Source organism: Budorcas taxicolor, chromosome 11 (assembly GCF_023091745.1).
Source record: "Budorcas taxicolor isolate Tak-1 chromosome 11, Takin1.1, whole genome shotgun sequence".
NCBI classification, from domain to species: domain Eukaryota; kingdom Metazoa; phylum Chordata; class Mammalia; order Artiodactyla; family Bovidae; genus Budorcas; species Budorcas taxicolor.
The window spans coordinates 152,758,270-152,778,475 of NC_068920.1; the positions used below are offsets into that span (position 1 = coordinate 152,758,270).

The 20,206-nt window shown below is 40.8% G+C and overlaps 1 protein-coding gene across 1 annotated transcript; it reads left to right on the top strand.

Annotated features, from left to right (window-relative positions):
• Positions 1–2,152: 2,152 nt before the first annotated feature.
• On the top strand, positions 2,153–13,702 carry LOC128055738 (olfactory receptor 8S1-like). The gene is made up of 2 exons (XM_052648274.1): positions 2,153–3,090; positions 12,748–13,702. Exons 1-2 carry the CDS (start codon positions 2,153–2,155, stop codon positions 13,700–13,702), a joined length of 1,893 nt encoding a protein of 630 aa, XP_052504234.1.
• The last annotated feature ends 6,504 nt before the right edge of the window (positions 13,703–20,206 follow it).

Consider the following 20,206-nt stretch of genomic DNA (forward strand, 5'->3'; position numbering starts at 1 on the left):
ACTGCTGCTGCTGCTAAGTCGCTTCAATTGTGTCTGATTCTGTGCAATACCATAGATGGCAGCTGGGTTGCCATTTCCTTCTCCAATCTAAGATAGTCAGAGAGGGTCAAAAAGAAGCACTTTGTTACTCTGTGTGTCTGTTTTTGTGTACAGCACCCTCACAATCTAATTCTCCTCTCCTTGAATGAGTGTAGAGCAGAGTGGGCTAAGTGACTTAGAAACATGTGTTTGCATTTGACCTGGGGAGATAGTCTTGCAGCCTGACTCTTCTTCAGGACGTAAACAGGCAGCTCTAAACAAAGTCCTCTTTATGTTAAGTTTGTGGCAGTTCGTCCTGGTGGCTTGAAGATATAAAACTTCTCCAGGGCCCCAAGTTTTCTTCATCGACGTTTAATTATTTCCATATTTCCACTTTGGGGGACATGGTGGAGTTAATTCTGGAATCTTGTCTAGTTAACCCGATGACTGTGAATTCTAATGCAACTTCTTGGTCCTACAGCATATGTAATGTCTTGGCTCTCTGGCCACACACTGAGCAAATTCTCATGTCACTCACTTTGGTTGTATGCTCAGAGCTCACTCAAGCATTTAAAAACATTGGAGATGGAAGGGAAGAGAGAGACAGTGGTACATATGAAGGCACTTATGTGTGAGTATGCTCATTTGCTCAGTCATTCAGTCATGTCCAACTCTTTGTGACCCCATGGACTGTAGCCCCTCAGACTCCTCTCTCCATGGGATTCTCCAGGCAAGAATACTGGAGTAGGTTGCCCTTTCCTCCTCCAGGGGATCTTCCTGACCCAGGGATCAAACTGGCATCTCCTCTGTCTCCTGCACTGACAGGCAGATTTACGAAGGCAGTTATTAGCATATACTAGAACATTTATTAAAATCGCAGTGAGTCAAGTGCTGTGGATGTGTTCATCTTCAGGGACCATGGTTCTTTCTTGATGGCCTCCTCATATCTTTGTTATGATTAGTTCCTGACCTGGGATCTTGGTTATTCATCCTGCCTAAATAAGTAATTGATTTATTTAGTTTTGGAGTCACTCTCCTTTGACTGCTTCTCTTTAGTCAATGCTTTAATATCCCTTGTGGGATTTTTTTGAACATAAACATTTTTTATTGTGGTAAATATATATATAACATAAAAATTACCATTTCAATGGTTTTTGAGTGTACAGTTCAATGACATTAAGTACATTCACCTTATTATACAATCATCACCACCATCCACCTCTAGAGCTTTTTTAACTTTCTAAACTGAATCTCTGTTTCCACTGAATAATAATTCCTCACTTTTCTCTCCCACACAAGTCCCAGGCAACCACCAACCACCATTCTACTTTTTGTCTCTATGAATATGACTATTTTAAGGTCTCATATAAGTGGGATCATATAGAATTTACACTTTTGTGACTGGCTGATTTTACTTAGCATAACATCGTCAACGTCTTGTTGTAGCATGTGTTAGGATTTCTTTCCTTTTTAAGGCTGAATAATATTCCATTGTACGTAAAGGCCACTTTTTTTAATCCACTCATTTGGAAATGAACACAGATTGTTTCCATCTTTCAGCTACTGTGAGTAATGCTGTTTTATGCGTAGGTGTACTAATATCTCTTTGGCATATGCTTTCAATTATTTTGGATATATTATTAGAAGTGAAGTTTCTGGATCATATTCTATGTTTTAAGTTTCTGAGGAACTGCCATAATATGTGTGTGTGTAGGGGGGTGGGGTATGGGTTTGTGTACAGGACAGACACAAACACATAAACAGCAGTCTGGCTATAAAGTCATGGAAGAGACTGTGTCTTATTTATTATTCTCCTAATGTCTCTCATGGTGTCTCCACTATGTTAAAAAAATGAACTCTCCTGATTTCTGTTGAAGAGTTTGATTGATGTTTGCTTTATTGATGTTTGATTGATGTCTCCAAGTGAATGCGTCAATGTTCAGATAGATCCCATTTTCATTGTTCTCCCCAGACTGGATGAGCCTCAATGTGTGAGCAAAATACGGTGAGATTTGTCTGTATATTGACACAGCCACTGGGAGAAATTGGTAATGTATGGTAATTGCTATGCTCAGTATGTCTAAGTTCCTGACATTTCCTACTTTCATTCATTCCCAGAAGAGATAAGAAGAGCATGAGGCCTGAGAATCAGAGCCACGTGTCCAAGTTCCTCCTCGTGGGGCTCCCCATCCGGCCAGAGCAGCAGGGCATGTTCTCCGCCTTGTTCCTGGGCATGTACCTGACCACGGTGCTGGGCAACCTCCTCATCATTCTGCTCATCAGGTTGAACCCTCGCCTCCACACCCCCATGTACTTTTTCCTCAGCCACTTGGCCCTCACTGATGTCTCATTTTCATCTGTCACTGTCCCTAAGATGGTGATAAACATGCAAACCCAGGATCAATCCATCCCCTATGCAGGGTGCATAGCACAGATGTATTTTTTCCTACTTTTTGGCTGCATTGATGACCTTCTTCTTGTAGTGATGGCTTATGACAGGTACGTGGCCATCTGTCACCCTCTCCACTACACCACCATCACGAGGGAGGGGCTGTGTATATTTCTACTGGCTGGATCCTGGCTCCTCTCTTGTGTCAGTGCCCTGTCCCACACCATCCTCCTGGCTCAGCTGTCCTTCTGTGCAGACAACATCATCCCACATTTCTTCTGTGACCTTGCTGCCCTGCTCAAGCTCTCCTGCTCAGACACCTCTCTCAATGAGCTGGTCATATTCACTGCAGGGACTGCAGTTGTCATTCTTCCACTGAGTGGCATCCTGGTCTCTTATGGTCTCATTGGGGCCTCCATCCTGAGGGTCCCTTCTACCAAGGGGCTCTGCAAAGCCCTGTCCTCCTGTGGCTCCCACCTCTCTGTGGTGTCTCTATTCTGTGGAACCACTATGGCACTGTACTTTTCCACCTCATCAGGCAAGTCCAATGACACAGACATGATTGCCTCACTGATGTACACAGCGGTGACCCCCATGCTGAACCCCTTCATCTATAGCCTGAGGAACAGAGACATGGAATTGGATCTGGGAATTCTTTTCAGAAGCAATTATCTTTTCATCCAGTGAGAATCACCTAACCATGTTCTTTTTTTTTTTTTTTTTAACCCACTGTCCTTGTCAGATATATCCTCTTGAAAAGTTGTGTGTTGACCACACATGTCTCTAGCATCTTCCCAATTGCCCTTTAAGTGGTCACAATGTTATTGGATGAATTCCTTTCACATTAGTCATATCTATTGCCCATTTATTCTTCCATAATCCTCAATTTGGCATTGCCTACAACACACATGCAACTTGTGGTCTTCAAAGCCCCCAACTCCTTATTAGTCAGATATGTGACTTATTGTTCTGAATATGCTGCACTATTGTTTTATCTTCCTGAAAAAAGACTTCAGATAACAACACACACCAACCATCACTCTCAAAAGGAAAACATGATGCTGACATTTTATACTTCTGTTTTAACGATGAAACCAGGTTTGTTTTAGGCTAAGATTAGACGTATGAAACACAATTCTATTTTGGACCAAGCTATACATTTTCGTATCCTGAGTTTCTGATCTCGAGGTGGTAGATGGTCAGGATTCTCAAATATGTTATAGCACTTTACTTTTCTATGGGGAACATTTGGAATCTCAAGTAGAACCAGTTTTAAGTTTTGTGTAATATTCTTTTGCTAGGTTAAAGAACCATCCTTAGTAATAGGTGATGTAACTTTTCTTCATGATCTGCAGTTTCTATCTGTTGAAATAAATGAGATATAAACCAACTTCATATTTCTTCTTTCTTGTCTAGTGTTTCTCAGAGCTACAAATATTAAGTTTCTCACGTTCAGTTTTAGTAAAGTCCAGAATGCTTACCTTCTCAATGCAGTATCTAGTTATAAAGTACTTTTGATGGTTTGCTTAAACGGAAGTAAACTTTAATTTTACTGTGGTTCTGACAATAGGGAACCACAGAGTAGTCAATCAAAATGCCAAATTTCCCCATTCTAGGAAGACTATAATTTTTCCCTCTAAATTGGATTTTGTGTTGAGAACAGCCTTCAGCTGTCTGATTAATTTTAGTCTGGGAAAATGAGTGTTGTCTTTTTTCCAAACAGAGGTCTCACTTCTAATAGGAAAAAATTAAATGCATAAATTTACAATTTTTGCACACAAAAATATTTACCGCATGGCGCTATATACCAGGCAATTTTCTACTTTCTGGGAATACAGGTTAAAAAAATTGATCCTCTTTTAGACTTTTTATTACAGCACTCCTGATTCTGCTCATCACACTCCTTTTTTTTTGTTTCATAGCAGTTTTGAACTAACACACCATAAGCTTTACTTAATTTTTAATTGTTATTTTTAATTGCTTCTTAACTGGAATGTGAGCTCTATAGAAGGTGGTTTTTGCGTCTGAAATAAATCCTAAGTTTTGCCTGTAGCCAAAAGCTTCTGTGAATAATGGAGGCATAAAAAGGGAGGGCAAGCATGCTGGGGATGGGATTCATAATTTAACATTGTATGGTCCAGGAGGTAGAGCTTCTTGGAAAGATAACAAGCAAACAAGACATTAGTGAGGTCAGGTAAGCCAACCAGGGCGGGTATCTGGGTAAAAGTATTCCAAGCATGGACATCCGCACCTAGAAATACTCTGAGGTGAGAGGGTGCCTGGCCTGTTCCAGGGACGTTAAGGGACCTGTACAGCTGGACATGGCTGAGTTGAGTAGAGAAGGTAGGCAATAAGCTTAGAGATATCAGAGGGTCAGATTTGTAGGGCACTTAAGGTTACAGTCAAGGTTCACTAGGGAAATAGAACAAATGGTGTGTGTGTGTGTGTGTGTGTGTGTGTGTGTGTGTGTGTGTGTAGAAAGAGTGTTATTGGAATTGGTTCATGTAATTGTAGACACTAGCAAGTCCAAAGTTGGCAGGGTTGGTTGGCAGCCTGGAAACTCATGGAAAAGTTATAGTTTGAGTCTGAAAGTAGTCTGAGAATAGACTTGCCTCTTTTTTCCGCGGGGGTGGGGGCGGCGCGGTGTCAGTTTTTCTCTTAAGGCCATCAGCTGATTGGATGAGACCCACCTGCGTTACGGAGGACACTCTGCTTTATCAGTGTCCGAGAATTGAAATGTTAATTTCATCCAAAAAAATAGCTTCATGGAAACATCTGGAGTTGTATTTGACCAAATATCTGGGTCCTGCAGCCTAGCCAAGTTGACACATAAAATTAACTATTATAGTGGACTTTCTGGTTTTCAGTCTGAGGATTTGGGAGCCCTTATAAAAAGGGATTCGATAGAGAAATAACAGGACCACATCTGTTTTTTTTTTATTGTTTCTTTAAAAACACCGATTTGGGGGGGGTGTAAGTGATATACAATAAACTTTGTATGTCTAATGTACACTATTTGACTAATTTTTGACATTTGTGTACACCCATAAAATTATCACTGCAGACCATGAAGATCATGAGTTCTCCTGGCACCTACCCTACTTTTCTCTCTGCTCGTCTCATCTGTCCTCAGGGGAAACACTGATCTGTTTCTGTCACATGGATTAGTTTGCATCTTCTGGGCTTCCCTGATAGCTCAGTTGGTAGAGAATCTGCATGCAATGCAGGAGACCCCGGTTCAACTCCTGGATTGGGAAGATCTGCTGGAGAAGGGATAGACTACCCATTCCAATATTCTTGGGCTTCCTTTGTGGCTAAGCTGGTAAAGAATCAGCCTGCAATGCAGGAGACCTGGATTCGATCCCTGGCTTGGGAAGATCCCCTAGAGAAGGGAAAGGCTATCCACTCCAATATTCTGGCCTGGAGAATTCCATGAACAGTATAGTCCATGGGGTCACAAAGAGTAGGACATGACTGACTTAAGAAAAAAAGAAAGGAAAAAAAAGAAATTAATTTAAGTGGAATCATACAGTTTGTATTCTTTTCTTGCTGCCTTCTTTCACTCAGTGTAAGCATTTTGAGATTCATTCATGTGGTACTGCATATCAACAGTTCATTTATAAAAATTGGTAATGGTATTCCATTGCATGGATATACCACAGCTTTTTTGATGGATATATGGGCTAGTTCCAGTTTTGGCTATTAAGTAAAGTTGTTATGAACATTCTTGTATAAATCTGTATAGATGTATACATTCTTTTTCTCTGGACAAATACCTAGTCCCATGGTAGGTACAATAACCTCAAGTTGCAAACTTCCAAAGATGTAAATGTGTCCTTTTATGCAAGTTGTTATATTGTAGTATTGTCCTTTTCAAGGTACTGTTCTATAAGATTAAAAATGTTTTCTTTACTTTTTTGTGTTTGTTTGTCTCTTATGTATTATTTGTGTGAAAACTATTATAAACCTATTACAGTACTGTACTCTACAGCTGATTGTGTTAGTTGGGTACCTATGCTAACTCTGTTGGACTTGTGAGCAAATCGAACTAACAAATTCACTCTCAGAAGAGAACCTGTTCATATGTAAGGAACTTACTGTATATTTTAACTTTTTTCCCCACTTCACTACTTTTATTTTTTTAATTTTTATTGGAGTATAGTTGATTTATAATGCTATATTAGTTCCTGCTGTATAACAGTGAATCAGGTATATGTATATCCACTGCTTTAAATTCTTTTCCCATACAGGTCATTACAGAGTATTGAGTAAAGTTCTCTGTGCTATGCAGTAGGTGCTTATTAGTTATCTATTTTGGTATATGTTTAGCTTTTAAAGAAAATTTCAAATGGTCTCATACTTCCACAAGCAGTGTATGAGAGTTAAAATTCTGTCATACCTTCAGTGACACTTGATAGCAGTGGTCCTTTCCATTTAGCCATTTCCATTTTAGCCATTCTAATAGGTGTGCAATGGTGTAAACGAGTTTACAGATCTGGAGTCACTTGATTGGAGGGATATCTGGGTTTCTGTGAAAAATAACCCTGTAACACTGGGTCTTTTCTGAACTTCATCATTCTCCCTAACTCTGCGCCTGATTTTTATCAGGCACTTTTGACCATTTATCTCCTATTCATTTTGCATTAATAATTTTTTTTCTGCACCACTCCTACTTAGGTGTGTATTTCACAAAAGGGATATCTGTTGATATTATTCATAGTTATGTCTCCAGAGCATGTGTTAGTGTTTACTCTTATGAGAGCCTTAATGAATTGCGGTGTTGGAGAAGACTCTTGAGAGTCCCTTGGACTGCAAGGAGATCCAACCAGTCCATTCTGAAGGAGATCAGCCCTGGGATTTCTTTGGAAGGAATGATGCTAAAGCTGAAACTCCAATACTTTGGCCACCTCATGAGAAGAGTTGACTCATTGGAAAAGACTCTGATGCTGGGAGGGATTGGGGGCAGGAGGAGAAGGGGACAACAGAGGATGAGATGGCTGGATGGCATCACTGACTCGATGGACGTGAGTCTGAGTGAACGCCGGGAGTTGGTGATGGACAGGGAGGCCTGGTGTGCTGCAGTTCATGGGGTCGCAAAGAGTCAGACACAACTGAGCGACTGAACTGAACTGAACTGAATAAACGACCTAGTATGCATGAACTCGGTGATAAAGACATTGACAATAAACCTTAATATTTGTCAAGCTTTCAATAAAACTCATTTATGCATCCTTCAAATTGACATGAAGAGAACAATTATTACTTCTAGTTTGAAGGAACTGAATCTGAGCTCTCTGATAACTTGCCCAGTCTTGCTCTCTTACTAGGGGGAGAGCCCTGAGTCTTTTTCAAAGTTGTACATTCATTTCCCCTACTCCTGAACAAGGCACAGACTATACCCTAGAGAACCTCACAGAAGAGTGAGAAGACCTGTACATTTTAAGGGACTTTGTGTTCCAACGGAGGCCTGTGTAGATGTTAGGAAGCCTGCAGAAAGAAGCTTGCTGAGATCGTAAGAACTGTGTGTACCATACATCAGTAGACAGAAGCTGAACTCACGATGCAGAGGCCACAGGGAATGGGGGAACCTCTGCCTCCCAGCTGAGACTTGTCCAGAAGCCCAAGGTACCACTGACTTTAGGGACAATTTCTCCTGTGGCTCCAGGTAGAGCTCAGCCCCTCTGCACTCCAAGTATACTCCCTCCTGAGGGGCCAGGAGAAAGCTGGGCAATTAGCCCCCAGTTGACTGCTTCTCTAGTCAGGGATTGGTGGCTGTTTCCCTCTGGGGTTTCTTTTTGATGAGTCAAAAGAGACCTTCTTGCTTTTACAGACTCTCATGTCTGTAAAGGTCCTCAGGCCACCAAGCTTTGCTCTTTTTCTTTGGATGCTGGGTCTTTTGGGCAGAAAGTGAGGATTCAGGTAACAGAAAGAAGTGGAAGGTATCTGAAGGTAGCTCAGGAGGAGCCCAGAAATCTCCACAGTCGTGCATGTGTGTCTGTGTGCAAATGTGTGCATCTGTGACCATGAGGGACATTGCATGTATCTGTGTATGTGTTGTGTTGTATAACTATGTGTGTTTGTGTAACTGGATTTCCAGAGAAGCTGGAAATTTCCTATCAGTGTGTGCTTATTTGACTTGCGTTCTTTGCTTGTGTGCTGTGTGTAATGCCTTCTGCATGGCTCATGATTCAAATATGAATAACCTCTTGGACTGCAGTGTCTGTGCAGGGGATGCTTGAGAGTTCTCTCTGTGTAGCTGAATTGTACATGTGCCTTTTGTTTGGGAGTTTTCCTGACTCACATCCTGACTGTATTCACCTATTAATAGTTTGAGTGAGTGTGTGTGTGTGTGTGTGTGTGTGTGTGTGTGTGTGTACAATTGTGCTCAGTCATGTCTGTTTGCAACCCCATGGACTGTAGCCCACCAGGCTCCTCTGTTCATGGGATTTTCAAGGCAAGAAAGTTTTCTCTACTTTCCAGACATAAATAAACACTGATGGACTGAACAAAATTGAAGGCAAGTAAAAGCCATTTACAGACTAAAGAACTGCAGGAATATGAGTGTTGACAGTTATCTGAGTAGAAGACTCCATCAGATCTTGAAATAACACATCTTAAGTTCCTGGCTATTTTCTCTAAATAAAGAGAGAGAGAGAAATAGTAGAGTCATAGGAATAGATGTTCCAATAAATTTAAAAAAAAAAACAAAAGAAATGATTGTGACTATAGAAGCTATTGTATGAACATGCTAGCTTCCTACTCCTTCTGAGTGTGTTGACAATGAGGTTTAATAACACCTACCTCTTAGGACTGTTGAAAAAAATTAGTGAAGCTATTATCCAAAAATGTATTAGTCTGACATAGTGTTCATTAAATGTCAATAATTATCCAGTGTGAAGATCAATATTGGGGAATCATGAATGGTCAATCAGGCAACTAAATTCTAATAGACCCTTCCAATCCTTCAGTATCTCCTAGCTCTCAGATCCCAGATCTCAGGTGTCTTCCTACCTATGAACACCCAGATCTGAGTCAACAGGAAGCACCAGAAATGTTTGAAGATACATGTACAGAAGGATGGTTTATTTCTTGACAAGAAGATAAACAAGACAATTAGTGATCAAAGGGAACATTTCAGGCAAAGATGGGCTCAATAAATAACAGAAACAGTATGGACCAAACAGAAGCAGAAGATATTAAGAAGAGATGGAAAGAATACACAGAAGAACTGTACAAAAAATGTTTTAATGGCCCAGATAACCATGATGGTGTGTGATCACTCACCTAGAGCCAGACAGCCTGGAGTTGAAGTCAAGTGGGGTTTAGGAAGCATTACTCTGAACAAAGCTAGCAGAGATAATAGAATTCTGGCTGAGACATTTCAAATCCTAAAAGATGATGCTGTTAAAATGCTGCATTCAATATGTGAACAAATTTGCAAAACTCAGCAGTGGTCAAGGCACTGGAAAAGGCCAGTTTTCATTCCAATCCCAAAGAAGGATAATGCCAAGTAATATTCAAACTACTGCACAATTGCACTCATTTCATAGGCTTGCAAGGTCATGCTCAAAATTCTCTAAGCTAGGCTTCAACAGTGCATGAACCAAGAACTTACAGATGTTCATTTGGATTCAGAAAAGGCAGAGGAACCAGAGATCAAATTGCCAACATACATTGGATCATAGAAAAAGCAAGAAAGTTCCACAAAAACATCTACTGCTGCTTCACTGACTACACTTAAGCCTTTGACTGCGTAGATCACAGTCAAAGCTATGGAAAATTCTAAGAGAGATGGGAATACCAGATCATATTACCTGCCTCCTGAGAAACCTATATGCAGGTCAAGAAGCAACAGTTAGAACTGGACATGGAAAAACGGACTGGTTCCAAGTTGGGAAAGCAATATGTCAAGGCTGTATATTGTCACTCTTCTTATTTAACTTTTATGCAGAATGCCAGGCTGGATGAAGCACAAGCTGGAATCAAGATTGCCAAGAGAAATGTCAATAATCACAGATAGGCAGATGACACCACCCTAATGGCAGAAAGCAAAAAGGAACTAAAAAGCCTCTTGATGAAAGTGAAAGAGGAGAGTGAAAAAGCTGGCTTAAAACTCAACATTCAGAAACCAAAGATCATGGCATCTGGTCCCATCACTTCATGGCAAACAGACGGGGAAACAATGGAAACAGTGACGATTTTATTTTCTTGGGCTCCAAAATCACTGCAGACAGTGACTGCAGCCACGAAATTAAAAGACACTTGCTCCTTGGAAGAAAAGCTATGACAAACCTAGACAATGTATTAAAAGGAGAGGCATCACTTTGCTGACAAAGGTATATATAGTCGAAGCTATCATTTTCCAGTAGTCATGTATGGATGTAAGAGTTGACCCATAAAGAAACCTGAGTGCCAAAGAATTGAACTTTCAAACTGTGGTGCCAAAGAAGACTCTTGAGAGTCCCATAGACAGCAAGGAGATCAAACCAGTAAATCCTAAAGGAAATCAACCCTGAATATTCATTGGAAGGACTGATAGTGAAGCTGAAGCTCCAGTATTTTGGCCACCTGTTGAAAAGATCAATTCATTGGAAAAGATTGCTGGAGAGATCGCGGGCAGGAGGAGAAGGGAGCGACAGAGGATGAGATATTTGGATAGCATCATCAACTCAACGGACATGAGTTTGAGCAAACTCTGGGAGATAGTGAAGGACAGGGAAGTCTTGTTTACTGCAGTCCATGGTGTCGCAAAGAGTCAGACATGACTGAGTGACTGAACAACAACAAAAATATGTTCCCCCAGGGAATTTATCCCACTAATAGGATCCAAACTCAGAAGTTCACCTTAAGAGTGTGAGAGCTCGGATAGATGCAAATTGTAGGCCAGTTTCTTGGTCCTTGTGCTGATCATCTCATAATACTGTTTTATTAAGTCCCTGAATTTGATACTGGGTTTTAAGATCCTTATCCTGTCATAAAAGTAATCGATAAAATTTTGTATGTATCTTATGCAGGATTCTGCTCTTCAGTCAGTCAGTCAGTTCAGTCAGTCAGGTCAGTCAATCAGTTCAGTCCCTCAGTCGTGTCCGACTCTTTGTGACCCCATGAATCACAGCACGCCAGGCCTCCCTGTCCATCACCAACTCCCGTTCACTCAAACTCACATCCATCTCATCCTCTATCATCCCCTTTTCCTCCTGCCCCCAGTCCCTCCCAGCCTGAGTCTTTTCCAAAGAGTCGACTCTTCGCATGAGGTGGCCAAAGTACTGGAGTTTCAGCTTCAGCATCATTCCTTCCAAAGAACACTGAGGGCTGATCTCCTTCAGAATGGACTGGTTGGATCTCCTTGTGCGCCATTGCAGCTGCCTGTGCTTGTGTGCCGTTACAGCCCTTCTGCTCCTAGATAATTAATTAACTAATTAATGTGCATTGAATTATAGCCCTCTGATTAACTCTATGAATGTGTGATGTGTGATTTTGGTATCTCAGCATTACAGAGGCACAGCAAGAGGCTGAGAGAGATTTAGCATCCCAAGTCATACAGCTAGAAAGCAGTGGGGCCAGGATCGAGCATGAGGAATCTGGCTTCAGGTCCATAACATTAGTCAGTCCTTTGGCAGGTGTTCCTTAGAAGGTTAGTATCCAGACAGAAGAGGCCCTGTGCTCCCTGTTTATTCTGATATCTTGACTCATCTGATAAAGAATCCACCTGCAATGTGGGAGACCTGGGTTTGATCTCTGGGTTGGAAAGATTGCCTGGAAAAGGGAATAGCTACCCACTCCAGTATTCTGGCCTGGAGCATTCCATGAACTGTATAGTCCATGGGGTCACAAAGAGTCAGACTCAACTGAGCAATTTTCACTTTCTAGTCAAAAGCTTAGTGCCAGAAACATGGTTAATTAAAAAGAAAACCAAAGAATGAATTTACTCTGGTCTCCATCCAAATTAATCTATTGAGCATTGAGGATTTGTCACTTGCTCTGATAGCACTAGGTGATAAAAGAAATTTAGGAGAAAATTTTTCTTCTCTATGAGTAAGTTAGAGACCTTAGTGTGTATGTGTGTTAGTCGCTCAGTTGTGTCTGACTCCTTGCAACGCCATGGACTGTAGCCTGCCAGGCTCCTCCATCCATGGGATTTTCCAGGCAAGAATACTGGAGTGGATTGCCATTTCCTTCTATAGGGTATCTTTCCAACCCGGAAACTGAACCCAGGTCTCTCGCATTGCAGGCAGACTCTTAACTGTCTGAGCCACCAGAGAAGCCAGAGAGACCTTAGTGTGGCAGCCTTAATCACAATATCAAAGCTTCTGACCTTTTCCCCTCTCCTTCATCCGCAGCAGACATGAGCAGACCATGAGGAAGGAGAACCAGAGCAGCATGTCAGAGTTCCTCCTCCGGGGGCTCCCCATCCTGCCAGAGCAGCAGGGCATATTCTTTGCCCTGTTCCTGGGCGTGTACCTGACCACAGTGCTGGGCAACCTGCTCATCGTCCTGCTCATCAGGCTGGACCCTCGCCTCCACACCCCCATGTACTTCTTCCTCAGCCACTTGGCCTTCACTGATGTCTCCTTTTCATCTGTCACCATCCCTAAGATGCTGATGAACATGCATACTCAGCAACAATCCATCCCCTACGTGGAGTGCATTTCCCAGATGTATTTGTTCATACTTTTTGGCTGTCTTGACAACTTCCTTCTTGCAGTGATGGCATATGACAGGTACGTGGCCATATGTCAGCCACTTCACTACACCACTGTCATGAGGCAGGAGCTGTGTATCTCATTGGTAGCTGTGTCCTGGTTCTTCTGTTGTATCCATGCCCTGTTGCACACCCTCCTCTTGGTCCAACTGTCCTTCTGTGCTGAAAATACCATCCCCAACTTCTTCTGTGACCTCCCTGCCCTCCTGAAGATGAGCTGTTCAGACATTTCCATCAATGAGCTGGTCATCTTTACTGAAGGAGGAATGCTGTTCATCTTGCCTCTGAGTAGCATCTTGGGCTCATATGTTCGTATAGGGACCATTTTCCTGAGGGTCCCGTCCACTAAGAGACTCTTTAAAGTCTTCTCCACCTGTGGCTCCCACCTCTTTGTGGTATCTTTGTACTATGGGACACTTGCTGGTGCTTACTTTTTCTCCTCATTATGGAACTCCAATGACAAAGACATAATTGCTTCAGTCATATATACAGTGGTTACGCCCATGCTGAACCCCTTTATCTATAGCCTCAGAAACAGAGATATGAAACAAGCCCTAGAAATATTTGTCTTTAGGGGTAACTTCTTCAGATGAGAATCACTAAATCCTCTGTTTACAGTCTTGAGCACAGTGATATATATCTTCTAAAATTATTGCATGGTTGGCAACTCTGCGAGACTTCAAATGAAAATGCATTCTGCTTTCATATTGTTGTTTAGTTATTCAGCTGTGTCCAGTCTTTGCAACCCCCTGAACACCAGCATGCCAGGCTTCCCTGTCCTTCACTATCTCCCAGAGTTTGCTCAAACTCATGTCCATTGAGTCGGTGATGCCATCCTACCATCTCATCCTCTGTGCCCCCTTCTCCTCCTCAGTCTTTCCCAGCATCGGAGTCTTTTCCAATGAGTTGGATCTTTGCATCAGGTGGTCAAAGTATTGGAGCTTCAGCATCAGTCCTTCCAGTGAATATTCAGGGTTGATTTCCTTTAGGATTGACTGATTTGATCTCCTTGCTGTCCAGGGAACTCTCAAGAGTCCTCTTTAGCAGCACAGTTCAAAAATATCAGTTCTTCAGCACTCAACATTCTCTACAGTCCAACTCTCACATTCATACATGACTACTGGAAAAACCATAGCTTTGACTATATGGACCTTTATCACCAAAGTGATGTCTGCTTTTTAATATACTGTCTAGGGAGAAGGCAATGGCACCTCACTCCAGTACTCTTGCCTGGAAAATCCCATGGGTGGAGGAGCCTGGTAGGCTGCAGTCCATGGGGTCGCGAAGAGTCGGACACGACTGAGTGACTTCACTTTCACTTTTCACTTTCATGCATTGGAGAAGGAAATGGCAACCCACTCCAGTGTTCTCACCTGGAGAATCCCAGGGATGGGGGAGTCTGGTGGGCTGCCATCTGTGGGGTTGCACAGAGTCGGACACGACTGAAGCGACTTAGCAGCAGCAGCAGCAGCAGCAGGTTTGTTACAGCTTTTCTTCCACGGAGCAAGCGTCTTTTAATTTCATGGCTGCAGTCACTGTCTGTAGTGATTTTGGAGCCCAAAAAAAGAAAGTCTGTCACTATTTTCATTTTTCCCCATCTATTCACCTTGACATGATAGATCCAGCTGTCATGTTGTAGTGTTGTTAATATGCCAACAAAGTCCAGTTTGTTACTTGGATTTTTAAATATTCTTAACTTTATTTTTTCTGTTTTTCCATTGTGTCATAAAATATGTGAAAAATCTTATGCAAAACATTTTTATACTGTGTTGTTGGGGACACACAGATTGAGCACCATGATCTGCTCTTGGTGGACTGATTCTTCTATGTAATGTATGCTGAAATTGGATGCATTGGCTTCAAGCTGGTTTTGAATGCCTTATATAAACTCCAGGTTCAATGACAACATGCTAGTGGATTGAAACCAGTCATAATTAGGGAGAATTACACTTTTATCAAGCTCCAGGAGTTGATGATAGACGGGGAAATCTAGCATGTTGCAGTCCCTGGGGTCGCAGAGTCGGACACTACTGAGCAACTGAACTAAACTGAATGGAACACTACAGAAATTAGCAAATACTACAGATCAAGTCTCCCTTACAGTAGAGAGCCATTTTTATTCATTTAACAAAACACCACTGCATTTATAATTAGGAGACATTTCTCTTTAGCAATGGCTCCTTATATAACATCTCAGTTACTTCTTCTGATGTTAATAAGATATACTAATTTTCTTTTGGGGCTTCCCTTGTAGCTCAGTCAGTAAAGAATCTTCCTGCAATGCAGGAGAAAGGGGTTCGATTCCTGGATCAGGAAGATCCCCTGGAGAAGGAAATGGCAATCCACTCCACTACTCTTGCCTAGAGAATCCCATGGACAGAGGACCCTGGCTGGCTACAGTCCATGGTGTTGCAAGAGTCAGACGCGATTTAGTGATTAAACCATTCCCAGCTTTCTTCTGGTTAGTGTTTACATGGTATTTTTTCCATCACTTTGCTTGAAACTTTTTTAAAAAATTAATTAATTTATTTTAATTGGAAGCTAATTACTTTGCAATATTGTAGTGTTTTTTGCCATACACTCACATGTGTTGCCCATCTTGAACCCCTTTCCTACCTCCCTCCCCATCCCATCCCTCAGGGTCATCCCAGTGCACCGGCCCTGAGCGCCTTGTCTCATGCATCAAACCTGGACTGGCGATATAATTCATATATGGTAATATACATGTTTCAATGCTATTTTCTCAAATCATCCCACCTTCACCTTCTCCCACAGAGTCCAAAAGTCTGTTCTTTATATCTGTGTCTCTTGCTGACTCGCATATAGGGTCATCGTTACCATCTTTCTAAATTCAATATATATGCGTTAACATACTATATTGGTGTTTTTCTTTCTGACTTACTGCACTCTGTATGATAGGCTCCAGTTTCATCCACCTCATTAGAGCTGAATCAAATGTCTTCTTTTTAATACCTGAGTAATATTCCACTGTGTATATGTACCATGGCTTTCTTATCCATTTGTCTGCCGATGGACATCTAGGTTGCTTCCAACTCCTGGCTATTGTAAACAGTGTTGCAATGAACATTGGGGTACATGTGTCTTTTTCAATCCTGGTTTCCTCAGTGTGTATGCCCAGCAGTGGGATTGCTGGGTCATATGACAGTTCCATTTCCAGTTTTTTAAGGAATCTCCACACTGTTCTCCATAGTGGCTGTACTAGTTGGCATTCCCACCAACAGTGTAAGAGGGTTGCCTTTTCTCCACACCCTCTCCAGCATTTATTTTTTGTAGACTTTTTGATAGCAGCCATTCTGACCGACGTGAGATGGTACCTCGTTGTGGTTTTGATTTGCATTTCTCTGATAATGAGTGATGTTGAGCATCTTTTCATGTGTTTGTTAGCCATCTGTATGCCTTCTTTGGAGAAATGTCTGTTTAGTTCTTTTGCTCATTTTCTTTTAATGTCTATCTGTTAAGTGTTAGTTGCTAGTAGTGTAAAGTTGAGTTTTGCTTTTTATACATGGATTGACACTCATTGTATTTCTGGAGAATTTATCTCTTCAGTTAAGTTCAGTTAGCTGCTCGTCATGTCTGACTCTGCAATCCCATGGACTGCAGCACACCAGGCCTCCCTGTCCATCGCCAACTCCTGGAGTCTACCCAAACTCATGTCTATTGAGTAGGTGATGCCATCCAACCATCTCATCTTCTGTCGTCCCCTTCTCCCACCTTCAATCTTTCCCAGCATCAGAGTCTTTTCAAATGAGTCAGCCCTTTGCATCAAGTGGCCACAGTATTGGAGTTTCAGCTTCAACATCAGTCCTTCCAGTGAACACTCAGGATTGATCTCCTTTCGGATGGACTGGTTGGATCTCCTTGCAGTCCAAGGGACTCTCAAGAGTCTTCTCCAATACCACAGTTCAAAAGCATCAATTCTTTGGTGCTCAGCTTTCTTTATAGTTCAACTCTCACATCCATACAGGACTACTGGAAAAATTTCTCTCTTAACATCCAATAATAAAGGATAGAATGTATTTGAATGTATATTGTCTGTTATTTCTATATGTTTTCTTTTCTTTCTTTCTTTTTTTTTTTTTTGCTGCATCATGTGTCAAAGTAGGATCCTAGTTCCCCAACCAGGGATTGAACACATTTTCCCCACATTGGGAGCACACAGTCCTAAGCACTGGACTGCCAAGGAAGTCTCTGTATTTCTACAAGCTTTCTAATTAAGATATCTGATTTCCTATTTATTGTCTCTTCTCTTATTCCCTTTCGATTAATTAAACATACATGTTATTTCATTTCCTCCTCTATTGAACAATTAATCATATATTCTTATTATTATACAATTCTTTTTCTGTGCTTTACATTATGTAGAAATTACGTCTTACTTTCCCTTAAAAATTTTTTCATTGTAGTATAATGTGAGTGTGTACTCAGTCACTCAGTTGTATCCAACTCTTTTCAACCCTATGGACGGTAGCTTGCCAGACTCCTCTGTCCATGGGATTTCCTAGGCAAGAATACTGGAATGGGTTGCCATTTCCTTCTCCAGGGGATCTTCGCAAGCCAGAGATTGAACATGCATCCCCTGAATCCACTGAGCCACCTGAAAAGCCCATTGTAGTATAATGACACAACATGAAATGTACCATTTTAACCATTTGAAGTACACAGTTAGATGGCATTTGATACATTTATCAGTGTTATCCTATTCTAGGGCTTCAAAAGAAAACTCTGTGGAACATCAGTGCAATTGAATACTTTTCAGCTATGAAAAATTAATGACAAAGATACCTATGAATCAATGTGAAGGGATTTCCAAGCTATATTATTAACCCTGTGGCAGATTAATGTTGATGTATAGCAAAACAATGCAATATTGTAAATTAATTAGCCACCAATTAAAATAAATAAATTTATGTTAAAAATAAATAAATGGAAAAAAGAAACATAAAAGAGCATCTATATAATGCTACTTCTCATGTGAAAATGAAGGGAAGCTAATATTGGGTTGGCCAAAATATTTGTTTGTGTTTTTCCATAAGATGGTATGGAAAAACCAAATGAATTTCTTGGCCAACCCAATATATAAATGTAACTTCTCACTGAGCAAGAAGCACAGAAAGAATAAATCAGAAACTAATGAGACTGTTTACCTACAGGATGTAGGTGGGAATGAATAGAAAAAGATGAGGAGATGAGCATATTCATTTGTATAATTTGACTATGTTATCTTTTACCTACTAAAAAATAAACAGAAGATAATGGAAAATAAAGCAAAGTAGAATAAACCAAAAATGAGCTTAACTATATTTCAAATTAATACCATAATCAGACTAAAGGGGAAAATAAATTAAGTAATTATCAAACACATAATTTTGTATATAAACACTAAGTAAGTGTTTGAGGGGAAGTTAGTTTGTCATTAACAGTGGTTTGAGTTCAATATTCTGAAATTACTTATATTCAAAACTTTATCAAATTAATAAACTTATTCTGGAAAAAGGAGTAATTCATCAGTTGGGGAAGGATGCCATGTATATGGAAAAGGAGAGGCTGGAAAGAACTCTTTGGTGTCAACTTGAGCTCATGAGTTTTAATATATCTAAACAGGCTGAAATTTTATAATCCATATCAATATTGGTTCCCATCCCACATTCTTTCTGTCCCACTCCTGACCTATCTCCTATGGGTAACCGTTCCTTCACGTTTATTAGATCCTAGTTCATTTTTATCAAGGTTGTTCTGGATTTTGTGGGTCTTTTGTGGTTCTATATGGATGGAATAAATGGTAACAGTGGAGTGTGTGCTCTAATACAATTGGAGATCAGTGGTGTGGGACTCTCAAAGGTTAATACTGCTCTGTCTGGACCGTACTGCGATATATGAGGAGGCATTGCCGAGTTCATTGCTGAGTTCTTCAAAGGTCAAGGGCATTCACCTCTTCTCCTCCTCATGAGCAGGCAGAGGGGTGGCTAACATGTTAGTGACATTAGGGACACCTTCTCCCAGGACTCCTGTGGCTCAGCCCTTTAATTTAGGCTAAGATTAGAGGTGTGAAATATGGTTGTATGTTGGATCAAGCTACACCTTCATGGGCTTCCCAGGTGGCTCTAGTGGTAAAGAAACTGCCTGCCAATGCAGAAGATGAGGGTTAGATTCCTGGCTCAGGAAGATCCTCTGGAGTAGAACATAGCAATCCACTCCTGTATTCTTGCCTGGAGAATTCCACGGACAGAGGAGCCTGGCAGGCTACAGTCCATGAGGTTGCAAAGAGTCGGACTGAAACCACTTAACAAGCATGCATACATGTACCTTCTCATACCCTGGGTTTCTGATACTCAGGTGGTAGATGGTCAAAATTCTCTAATGTGTTACACTTCACTTTCTATAATGAAGTGAGCATTTTGGAATCTCAAGTAGAGTCAGATTAAGTTTTATGGAATATTCTTTTGATAAGTTAAAGAACCCTCCTTAGTAATAGGTGATATAACTTTTCATTGTAACTTAGAATTTCTATCTGCTTAAGTAAATTAGATATAAACATTTAGAAATAAGTCCTTTATCCTTACTTGTCTAGTGTTTTCCAGACACAAATATTCAGTTAAGTTTCTAAGTTTTACTTTTAATGAAGTCCAGAATGCTAGCTTCTCGCTGCAGAATTTAGCTAATAAAGTACTTTTGATGGTTTGCTAAAACTGAAATAGACTCTAATTTGATTGTATCCGTGACAGTAGCAGACCACAGAGTAGTCAATCTGATTACCAAATTTCTCCATTCTAGGAAAACTATAATTTTTTCATCTAAATTAGATTTTTGTGTTGAGAACAGCCTTCTGCTGTCTGATTAATTTTAGTATGGGAAAATAAGGGTTGTCTTTTACCCAGACATCACACTTTTAATAGGAAAAAACTAAACACATGAACTTACAGTTAATGCGCACAAAAATATTTACTGCATGACTACTAGGTGTCAGGCAATTTTCTACATTCTAGGAATACAAGTTAAAAAAGAAAATTGATCCGCTTGTAGAGTTTACATTCCAGCTTGCCTGATCCTGCTCATTATGCTCCTTTTTTTTCCGTAGT

What these genes read in the sequence shown, in the direction of transcription:
- LOC128055738 (XM_052648274.1), top strand. Translation starts at nt 2,153, where the DNA reads ATGAGGCCTGAGAATCAGAGCCACGTGTCCAAGTTCCTCCTCGTGGGG. An exon ending in AGCAATTATCTTTTCATCCA is followed by an intron (nt 3,091 to 12,747) that starts GTGAGAATCACC and finishes CTTCATCCGCAG; the next exon opens with CAGACATGAGCAGACCATGA.